Here is a 12,584-nt window from a genome sequence, read left to right on the forward strand (position 1 = left end):
GGGGGGGGGGGCGCCGGAAAATCCCGATGCTCTTTCACGGCCAACACCGTGATCGAACACTGGAACTCCAGGTAATGAGCCAACATCTAACTCAACGGCTCCCTATATTGTAGTCATGTGTATAACGAACATCAGAATCATGAAACCTTATTTTTCGAATCCCAGTTGGCGGTGAACTGAATAGGCACTCTGAGGGTGAAGTTCCGAAGGCATTATATAACGTGTTTATTGAAAGTCTCTTGTTTTTCAGGAGTGTTTCAAACGAATCGTGTACGTCATACAGCTGTTAATATATTTGAAATTTCAAAAGTAGTCTGCATGCATGTGGCGCGACTGAAACACCGGTTCCATAGTTCAAGAACAAATTTGCTTAACCGCAAAACCTGATACCAATTGAAGTAAGGGACAAACCAGTTGATAGATTTGAAAGGGTGTTTATCGGTATGCTCAGTGGCTTGTATTTATTAGCTAAAATAAAATGTGGAAGTACAAGACACAACCTAATGTAAGTCGTTGGTAGAGGTTGCAAGAGTTCTGATATACACAATTTTATTCAAATCTCTCCACGGTAACGACTTTTGAAGTGTAAAATTATTGCAAAATACATTGAGGGTTGACACAATTCCGCAAAATCAGGTCCAAAATCAACTTCAAAGGCGTATATCAATGCCAAAGTTGTATTAGTTCTATGATGACCGTTGATGACTTTGATTATAGACTTAGTAATTCTACGTATATTGATGACATGCTTCTATCGTGTTGATCACTGTGTCTCTAGGGACCCCTCATTACATGAGTGATTTATAATAACGTGTTATAATTGGAAAGTCATGACCGTATAACCTGTCAGCAAATTACAAATGTTCAATCTCTTCACCAAGATCAATAAATATGCCGTTACACAGCTGACTGGGATACTGAGTGCAGGGTTTTATCCAACTTGTTCGAAAAGAGGGGCATTGGGAGTGCTTCGTTGGTTGCATCAATGGGCGTAGTTCTAGTGGAGCGTTTTTAATAAACCAGCACCACACATAAACATACAAGAGCCCCTGACGATAAACCTGCAGACAAGACACATAACATGCGAACACCGCAAAGGCATAAGCAAAAAACAAAACACCGCTAAGCTATCAAATCAAAATTTATAGTGCGTAATAAAAACAAGGAGCAGGGGTGCACGCCCACTGTGCCACCTTCTACATCAGCCACGTGTGCCTCCGATACTGCAGTGGAATCAAATGAAGACGTGGACGGATATATATCTCGGTGTGGCTCCCTCAGAGCGGACAGTACTTTTTTTTCCATACCTAAGAATTATGATTGAAGCTTGTTGTCTCCAGTTTCCTGTCACTGTTAAACAGGCCTGCATGAAATGAAACCGAGGTGTTTCAACTGAACTTTTAACGCCCCCAACCATAACAGCAAAGAGCTATTCCAGAGATTCTCCATAACCGCTCACCAAATTCCAAAAGTTCAACTCACGGGGAGCAAGGTTACATACAATATTGATGAGACTGTACGATCTTGGAATTACGAAATGGACAATTCATTATGAGATTTGCATAACAACCAAAACTGTAATTGTTTGTATAACAATTGAGAAGAAGTTGATGACATTTTATGGAATCGGTAATGGGTAACTAGTATTACAGTGGTGAGTGGATTAAACAATGAATAAATAAATAGTTTGTTGGATTGTGGAGGTCACGACAATGGCAAACATTGATAACATGACGACTCGTGTCGGTGTTTTAATTATCTATGGTAACTAGCGTCTACTACACGACTACAATCAAGTTGACCATTCTTCTGGTTATCTGGCTGCCAACTCTACTGTTTGCTAATGAGAGTGCCTCTAGGGGAAATAAATACCCCTTTGTTTCCAGAAGGAAATCGATGTTTACATTTGCTATGTTTTAACACCAATATAATATACAGATCATTTTCAAATAAATTTAGATTTTAGCATGATTGTTGTTTAAATGTTATTTTTTTTAGTGACGTTTGGCTATGTTTCTCGCGCGATAATGGGAAGAAGTATCTCAGGGAATAATACTCATCAGCCCAAGCAGAGTGATCACGATACGCTTATAAGTTTAAATCTCTCATCAAAATTACATAATAGACGAAGAGATACTGATATAATCCTAATCGCGTGATCAAGCTACGCTAGTGCTGATACGCAATCCGAGACTGTACACGAAAAGACGACTCGATCCGTATGGCGTATATACATTGGGATTTGAAGAAGAAAAATGTAGGGTGAAACGTAACTGACAACATTGTCTTACCTCGCCTTGCACCAATCTGTTTCACAGAGTTATGGCGAAGGCCTTCTTCTTATAATTAAGTGTAAGATGACTGGCCTTATAAAGTTCATATGCATGGTATGTGTGAAGTCACATCACATAGCGTCGATCATTCGCTCGATGGCTCGTGTAATTTTCACACGAAGTTAACTGATGCCTTATAATAGTTTTATATTCTCATTTATACTAGACTAGAATATTAGTATAGAAGTCACAAATATTAGTATAGATGATAGGAAATATTATTTTATTCAGATATACTTCAAACAATTTTTTTCTTTTACAACAAAAATATTTAATTTGCAGAAGAAAAAAAGTTCATAATGAGAACTCATTGACCCGCACCGATGTCATCTCTCTCGGTGATATAAGCGGCCTAGCGAATATTTGCTGTTGATTAGTTTCGCCTTGCACGCAAACAATAGAAACAAAAATATGCGTTTATCTCAAAATGACTGACGTATTGTGTTGATTACATAGGCGCACGAGGCGGGATGGGGGTCAGCTGCCCACTAACTTTCGGGCAATCTGAATTTTCGGACATCGATTATTATTTGTGCATGCAGCTGCAACAGTCTGATTGGATGGTTGGAATTCAGGTCGGCATAGAGTTGGATTTCGGTTCCAACCCGATTGGAAATTTTTAAGTTGCTTAATTCGCAGGCTAGAATAACAGAAAAACGCATTTGCGGCGGTTATTTTTTTAAAATTTTCTCGGGGAGTGCGAGTCCCCCATACCCCGCGACGATTGATTGTTTGTTTAGGATTTGGGATTCGGGTAAGTCACCTAAGGTAGGCTATATTGGACCACATTGAAGTTGCTGTATTCACGGACTGGAATAGCAGGAAAACGCGTTTGCGGGAGTTAAATTTTCAAACATTCATCGAGTTTGTACGCCTATACATCATGGGACCATTTTATGTATAAATTTATCTGATATTTCTATATTTATCTTGGTAAGAGGACACCGTTACGCCTATGCATCGTAAGACCATTTTATGTATAAATATATCTGATATTTCTAGATTAATCTTGGTAAGTGGACACCGGTGAAACGTGAAACACCCTTCATGAAAGGCTACTGGTTATTAAAAATTTAAAAGTCATGTCATAATCTAAATGTATAAATAATGAATATATACTATTCAAAAAAAGTAGGGGATAGTCAGAAACAATACAAAATTGCGGAAATGCTCTGCTGTTTTTATTAGAGGTAACCAGTGTATGTTAACAACAGGCCAATTATCTACACATGAACATAAACAGTTTATATGGACGGCTTATCTGACGACCCCATTTCACTCGCAAAGAGATACACCGTCAAAAGTGAAAATGGACGTTTTTGATTTTTGTCTTAATAATAAGTAATTGCTCCACCAATCCTCGGACATGCTCCTAATCAACCGTCCAATCACGATTTTGGGCAATCTGACCCACTCCTCTTGCAGTCCCACGGCCAATTCTTGCAGTGTTGTCGGTTGACGTTGACGTCGATCAACACGTCTCCCGATCAAATTAAACGTAACACACTAAAGCAAAGATACGCTAAACAGTAAATCTTATGCACGAACCGATAGGAACGCAAACATGGATAGATAAACCAGCACGCGGCAGTTTTCATCAACCCTTCCTTCAAGTGTCAAATTTGACAATGAACCCCTCCCACATGTATGACGCTATTGCGTGTCGCATGTACAGCTCAGTGCTTCTGTTGGGGCGATAAGTCCTTCATCTGTGAACATACTCTCAAAGCATGTCAAGTGTCCATGACTATTTATCATATCACAACCTGCATAGGTATTTGCATTTCAATATCCCCTACTTTTTTTGAAGAGTATATTTATCTTTGACGTTATACATACGTATACAATTTCAAACACCGTCTTCTTTATATTATATATTATTAAGGACCTACTTATTTAACAAGGACGTTACTCAAATATCTATTTTATTTTACACATGAGACGGCGTTAAAACGGAAATTTCAAATTTTTAAGTTATATTTTTAAAATGTATTAAAATGTAGCCCGAAAATAGATGGTATCCATAAACAGTCCTACTTTGTTAAAGAATAATCCTATTAATCCTTTAATTCACTATTGCCAGCTGAGAAATTGGCAAAAATATCATTTTCCTCTTCAAATTCAAACGTTTGAAAAAGCTACTCGGAGGTAATTGTGTTATTATTTCCTGTGTAAATGAGTTTTAAGTGTGAGAATGACACCTATGATCGTATAATTGTGAGTTGACAACCTATTGAGCAAAAGACATAGAAATAATTATGTTTTGACTTTCTTAGAAAATTTGAAATCCTCGCTTTAAGGAGCATAGAAGGTCTGACTATTCATTTTATTCGTGCAAACTAGTGAGGTGTTACAATAGTTACACAGAAATAGAAGACGTTAATACAACCGTCTCAACGCTAAGTTCCCACTATCAGGATTCGCGCTAGGAAAACCCGTTTGCGACCGTCAAACTTTCCAAATTTTCTCCTTTGGGGTGGATTTCCTATACGCAGATTGTAAACGGACATTTTTGGGGGCATTTCAGGTTCTGCCCTCCCCCCACCCCAGCAATCCCTCCGCTCCCCCACCTCCGCTCACCCACCTAACATTCATCGAGCCCGGACGCCTATGGTTGATTATATTCCATTCCAACCAGTTAAACTAATGGCGTTGCTCATCGAACAGCTAAAGTATTCAGCTAGGCTTATTATAAACACCTGATGTAAGATGTCGGTAAACGCGACACCATATACTGATGAAGCTTAAATAACCATGCAAGTTGTCGCACAATCTTCTACCGTAGCTGCCATTATATACGTTATATACAGTGGCAAGTCACCGTAATGCAAATACACCAACACTAGATTATATCTTGCAGTCTATATATTATGCCATACATCACTGTAATTGAATTTCTATAGACGTAGGTTGACAAACACAGATTGCCGGTAATAAATTCTGTATCATTGTCGATCAGAGAGAAATGTAAATCTCATTGCAAGGGATATTCGTCTATGAAAGCTTTAAAAATACATATATAACTCTTGATTCAAGCCCTAACGATTTGAGTGAAGTGAAAATTCGGGGCTATAAATATATGGAACGAATGAATTATTTTTTGCTCAAAGTATTATTTTACTTTAACAAAACACGATACGTATTTTCTTTGTGCTTTTTTATACGGAAGCGTATAGTACGGAAGCGTATAGGGGTCATGCAAAATGTTGTAGAAGGTCTCGAGATCCTGTGATCCTGCGATTCTGTGATACTTTCTCGAAATCCCGTGATCCCCTGGTAATTTTCTCGAGGTCTCAATTTAATGTTCTCGAAACCCCCTGATACTTTTCCTGGGATAGTTCCATCCTGGGTTCTAGAAAATTTTGCATGAGCCCTATACGCTTCCGTATAGGGGTCATGCAAAATGTTGTAGAAGGTCTCGAGATCCTGCGACCCTGTGATACTTTCTCAAAATCGCATGATCCCCTGGTAATTTTCTCGAGATCTCAATTTAATGTTCTCTAAATCCCCTGATAATTTTCCTGGGATAGTTCCATACTGAGTTAACGATCTCGAGAATTCGAGTTAATCTTCTCGAGATATTGACATCCTGTGTAAATTTTCTCGAGATGCCGAGTTAATATGAAACCTTATATGATAGTGTCTCCACGTTGTGAAGCAACCATTGGCTCAATACTTCGCACCAAATTTGTTTTAAAAAATGCTCTAGCAGTGCAATCGATAGGGTTCATTCATTCTCTTATGGTACTCATAAAAAAATCGACAGGTTCATCGTCTTATGATCCCAATACTTCACACTAAATTTGAAAATCTAAAAACCTTACCACTTTAGCTTGTAATGTGTGAAACCTTGAATTACAGACTTGCTTGTTAAATTATTTCAATTTAATGTGTGGGCGACGTTTTATTGAAAATGTCACTTTTTGCATGATTTTCAGACCATATTTTTGTTTAGAATAAAGCTAGACACAGATTTTATTGTCTTGTGGCACAAATGCTTCGCAGCAGATTTGAAAACAAAAAATCTAACGCGTTCACAGGGTTTACGGGCAATAGGAATCACGCCATAACAAAATGTCAGGGAGCGCGGCAAATCAATAAGGTAACAATTTATCTTTACAAACATCTAGATTCTATCTGTTCACAAGGGTAAATTCCACGGAACGCCGAAAATAAAAAGGGTTCCTCTGCTTATGACACCAATGGTTCAAAAGAAATTAGAACGATAGCCACGCAAAGTGTGGAGATACGCCCACGAAGCATTTATGTCTCAACAGCAGATTATTCGAAAGGAAAACGTGGAAATTAATAAATTGAATAAGGATCTAGCATTCTTCAAAAAATCTAATCTCCATCGTGTTCACGTCTTTGTTATATCTCTGGGACAGAAAACCTTAATTAACAGGGGTTTATTAACTAGACATTAATTAACTTATCCAGACCATAATCAACTCTAGATGTCATTGCTAGCCAGCGATGTTTATTGGATTAGGTTCCGATTTGCTGTTCGACTTCCATTCATGATTTAATCATGAAGTGGATACTTGAGACTATGTTTTTTATCGTACCGACTTTAGTAATGATGATCGAGGCCAGGCCGAAAATTCAATCGCTAGACTCTCGGTTCAGAGTGGATCAATTTGGCTGAAAATTTCAGCAAATTCCCTTTACATTATCTAGTTTGTAACTATTATAGTGAGAACTGCCAGCTCTTTACATAATCTCCCACTATGTATCTTTAAGGAACAGAAGTTCACAGAATGCTGAATATCGATAGGGTTCGTCCTCTCATCGTCCCATATTTGAAAAAAAAGACGGTCAAAGAGGGTAACTCTGAAACAGAAGTTTGCGGAGTACTAAAGATCGAAAGATCCTAGTGCTTCACGCCACGTAGCCTCTATTGCGTTAACAAGATTTTCGGAAAAGGGTGGGTCGGGGTGGAATAACTCCAGAACGACGAGGTGCGCTAAAAGCGACAAGGGCTGTCCTCTCATGGCCCCAATTAAATTTGAAACAAATCTATTAAAAACTGTAGGCTCTATTGTGTTATTAAGGTTTTAGGGGTGGGGGATGTCATAAACTCCGAAACGACAGGTTGTAGGGCGCTGAGAATACGTTAAAAATACACGCACACGTAAAAATACCCGAGATCTCGAGGAAATTTGCACAGGGTGGCAAAATCCCGGGAAAATTAACTCGAATTCTCGAGAAAGTTAACACAGGATGTGAGATTCTCGAGAAAATTATTAGGGGATTTCGAGAACATTAAATAGAGATCTCGAGAATGTATAACAGGATCGCAGGATCTCGAGGTCTTCTACAAAATTTTGCATGGCCCCTGTACGCTTCCGTATTTTAAGTTGTGCGCAAATAAAACTCCTATAAAGTCGTTAACAAGCACCATTTTTGTGGAATAATCTACCATTTGGTTTAAGATATTGTACATCTCTGTGTTCTTTTAAAAAACAACTTAAAACACATTTTTATTTAATCAGGCTTTTAACTGACTCTGTATACAATCGCTAACTTGTCCATAATCTTGTTGTTTATTTATGATTACATTGTGACTATAAATATGCTGTAATAATACTAATATGATCGGGGCTATATGTAGTTTTGTTGGACTTGACCTTATTCAATGGGGAGCCACGGTGGTCTCATGTTCGATCCGAGACAGTTCATCGGGATTTCCGACGTGGTTTTCCTTTGTCAGTGATGCAGAACTGAGGGCAGATGTCTAGTCGTTCGGATGGGACGAAAAACCGAGGACCCGTGTATACATTGGCATGCACGTAAAGGATCAGTTGACAGTTGGAATTCGATATAAGAGTAGACCATAGTGCCGCTGCCCGGGCAAAATTTCCTTCATAGCACACTGTATGCCCGTCTTCATTATTCCAATGGGAGCAAAACAGTAGGATGTTAAACCCCCATTTCATTTTATTTCCATTTTCAAGAGTCGGGTTTAAACATCGGTTTTAAAATCCATTATTATTTGGAAACTGAACATTTTTGTTGATGCTTACTGGGATTTATTGACTGGAAACCAACAACTGACGGTGCCATATCTTAACACCGTGTTATCTATCTTTTATTACTAAGTGATAGGAGTTTAGCATCTGTTTTTGCTAGACTGTCCTGCAATTCCACTGAGATTTCATTAATGGGTTTCATAAATCTATAACAATGAATAATGTCATTTTGGTTAGGAACAAAACCAAAGACTTCTATATAAATAAGCCGTGTACATTTAAAGTGTGTAAATACAATAATGTAACAGAAAACAAAAAAAAGATGTAAGAGTATTTATATCAGATTTATAATATTTTACGATGTAAGTCACAAATATCGTATATTAAATCAATTCACATCCAATATATTAATAACACGCACAGTCATACTGGTAAAAATTACAAAGATTATTTGTCACGATATGTAAATATTTCTTTCTCAGAATCAAAGACATCTATGTACTTAAGTGATGTAGGATAAAATGGTTGACAAATATAGTCAGAATCATGTGGAACACTGAAACTCGGCTGTAATTTAGAAAATAAATCAACATTCTATTGTTTTAATAACTGTGTGGCATTTGAGTTGAGTCAATTTAAAAAGAAAATATGATGTCGAATTCAACTAGGACTTTTCGAAAAATGAATTAATTATATTCCTGTTAAACTCGGAGTTTGGAAAAGGCTTTAGATTTTATATTTTGAATTCAAATAACCATGGACCTTGTGTTATAAGGTCCATAAAATAAATTATAAACTTCATCAATACAAAACCGCCTTTGTTTAATTGTTTTGATAAATTTCTAGTATACATTTGGACAAGAATTATTTCACAAAATACAAATGATATATTTCCACAATTACTTAAAAACGAGAAGTAAAAATAACATTCAACCGATGATTCCAAATAACATTTTGTCATGGTGAAATATTATGATTTCCAAAATTCTAAATTTTCTTAACATTTATTAGAACACCTTTTCCACTAGGTAGATGTAAATATTTTATTTTACATTTAGAAATGCTGCTCATTTACAAAACCGCCAGAAACTATAACCATTTCATAGCTATTCTCTTGACAAGCGGATAGATTTGGTGGAGCCGTTGATTGAGATGGTTTCGAACAGTCAAAGTGGAAAAGGTGACAATAATAAGGGTTTTAGCTTCTTCATCGGGGCATAGGGTTTTAGCTTCTTCATCGGGACAAAGGGCATTACCAAATCGTGACAAATAAAATGAATGATAACGTTATTGTGGTAATGGACACAAATAAGATTTAACATAATTTTAGTTTTTATAGATTTCGAATGAATGTTGTAAATAGCTGATAGATTTGCCTCTCAAGCGATTGTGAAGGTTTTATGTAAGTCTAACGGTGGGGTATAAAATCCACATAGGACCATTACCCTGCGTACAATATTTCTATGGCATGTCTTTTAATGGTCTTTTATTTATATTTGAGCAATGTTTATAGAATTTTAAATTCTTTCTTCGTATGTCCATGAAGTCTAACCCGACCACTGGTCTTAAACGAACCACACAAAAACAATTCACATAATATAGTGCACAGTCCCTTATAGGGCTTTTGGGTAAAAAGCATATTAAATTTGGATGTGCTTATCAGTTACATCTAAAGTCAGATGGTTTGCCTGGATAAAGTAATTAAAAAGCATTGTAACTTGGCATACACAGCAAACAGGGTGGTTACTTTTATGTGTATATTATCTATAGTCTATAGCTGTTAAATTGGTTCACAAAATGCTGGATGCAGAAATTTTGTTAACTGAACTTCTCCATGGAATGCTTATTATTGTCTCATAAATTGCTGTTGGTTTCCAAATCTTTGACGTCGAAGTCACGCGTAGAAAAACAAAAGTAAAGTTCACAAACGATGTCTCCATGGAATGGTTTTACTGAATTTTATGTGTTTTTGATGAAAACAGATTCCTGTTAATGTATTGATCGACTGCTTATCCACTAATTCTATCTGACATTTCTTAATAAAAAACAGTTTTTTTCCTGCAATAAACTCAAAGCCAACGTAATTGTCTTTTTTCTTTACATTTCACGGTTGTCAGTTTTCTTCATTGGCCCTACATCGACATTTGGCTTTTAGAGAGTATTCTGGGTTTGAATTTTAAGACTCATATGTAGAGATCCACCGTTTTATTACATCAACCTGCATGCATAGTCAGCACCAAGAAGAGAATTGGTTGCCTTTTTGGAATGTATAACATTGGCATTACTTGTTTAATTTCTGTGTAGCTGAGAACTTTGTTTTTTTCATTCTGGTATAATGAAGGCGATTCTGATTATTCTATTGTTTTCAAACCCGTTATACTTTTTTTGACGAAGTTGAAAACGAAGATCAATGCTTTTGCAGAATTGTTTCGTATATCAATAAAACTGATATCAATAAAAGTATTATGAGTTTGAATATAAATATCGTGGGGCTTTTTGAAACAATCGAACACAAAATTAAAATACTGGCATTTTGGAATAATATAATCCATCAAAATTTGTATCGATAGCTTCAAGCAAGTAACGCTGTTCTCACTTTCAGTAAAAATATTATTACTTTATCGAACTGTTGTTTTATTTTGAGGCGGAAGAAGGTTATACTAGAGTTAGATCTGTAATCCATACAACGGATCAATAGTGAACACATTTAAGCGCACATGCATACGTATTAACCTCACATCCATGGATAATAGAGTTGTATTCGTTCGTGGAGCCAGGAAACATAAAAACACTTGTATGGCGTAATGAAGACGCCATACAATCGTACTTCATTATTTTCGTATGGTTAAGCCACCAGTATCTTTCTTATAGTATCGACAAAGACTGTAATAGATATCGTTTTATTATACACTGACCAGGAAGAACACATAGTGACTTCTTCTTTCGTTTATTGGTGTATAGATCGCCGAGGTTTGACATCATATCAAGGCATTACTTAAACCCCATCCATAATTTTTGTTCAGATTTCTGCACACAACAAAATCGTTAACAGTATCATAATATTAAGCACCGATTTCTTCGAAGGGCGTTTTGAACACGGACTGATGTGGGTTTATGCCCATAATCTATATAGTCTAAAGTCTTCATGAGTTCTTTAAACAGTAATATAATATGCCAATTAAATTTTGCAGAACATTCTATGTAGCCACACTTCCATTGTTTTTTCACAAGGTTAATAACCTCTCTTCGGGGAATCCCCCTCTCCTCTGATTGGTCATGCTTGTTCCCGACCACAAACATAGGCACGTCGTGCATGTCCCTACTCTCGAGTATCTGATCCCGGAGGTTTTTGATGTATTGGAAGCTATCTTCCGACGTGATGTCGTACACTAGTAAATATGCAGTGGCGTTACGTAAGCCATATCCTCTGAAGTCCGTCCATTCATATAATGAATTCACAGGAAAGTAAGGAATATAAGGACAATCTATAATCTTCAATTCGTACAGATGTTCATTGATGATAACTGATGGACAAAACACCTGTTTCTTATCTGTCGTGAGATATTCATCACTATATTGACTGCATACAAACTGTCGTATTATAGATGTCTTCCCAACACCCGGTGCTCCTAATACCGCAAGCTTGACTGTCTGAAACTCAGCATCTATTGTCAAATGACTTGTGGCCATTTTATCATGGTTGAACACCCGACGGAACTTCATATGCCAACGCTTACCCGAGGAACCTTCCACACGTTCATGTTCCTCGGTGGCACCGACGATTTCTGCTTTGGAATCCGTGATGACGGTTTATATTTGACACTGTTGGCGTCCGCCACGATTTTTCGTCCTTCGAGCTGAACACGAGGCTGTAATGTAGCTAATCTGAGTGATCATATCTAGTGGTTTGGGAAACGTATCGATCGGGTGGAAGCCAGCGCGCGAAGCCGTCTTGATCAACAATAACACTTCGATAGGGGGCTTTTATTCTTTATCCTCTACCCCTCCAAGCATCAATAACACCTTATAGCTTTAATTGCATTTATACAGAGATTATTTACTTACTTTATTTACTCGAAAAAAAAAAGATTGAGCTATCTGGAAAGTGTCCTAGTTATCAGAATTGTGTTAGGCGAAATTATAACTTGAAAAGCAAAACTTTCTGTAAATCCTTTGCTTTGCGTATGTTATTTCCATATTGAAAGAAAAAAGGGAAAGATCTAAATAGATATTTAATGTTTTCCAATGAGTCGAGCATAAATTTCTAAACGCTATGGGA

General features: G+C 37.0%; 1 protein-coding gene across 1 annotated transcript; it reads right to left on the bottom strand.

The window, feature by feature from the left end:
- Positions 1-8,623: 8,623 nt before the first annotated feature.
- LOC126825311 (ras-like protein family member 10B) lies at positions 8,624-12,178 on the bottom strand. The gene has a single exon (XM_050554901.2). It carries the CDS (start codon positions 12,026-12,028, stop codon positions 11,360-11,362), a length of 669 nt encoding a protein of 222 aa, XP_050410858.1. The 5' UTR covers positions 12,029-12,178; the 3' UTR covers positions 8,624-11,359.
- Between the last annotated feature and the right edge of the window lie 406 nt (positions 12,179-12,584).

The sequence above is a fragment of the Patella vulgata genome, chromosome 6 (assembly GCF_932274485.2).
Source record: "Patella vulgata chromosome 6, xgPatVulg1.2, whole genome shotgun sequence".
In the NCBI taxonomy this organism is placed as follows: Eukaryota; Metazoa; Mollusca; class Gastropoda; family Patellidae; genus Patella; species Patella vulgata.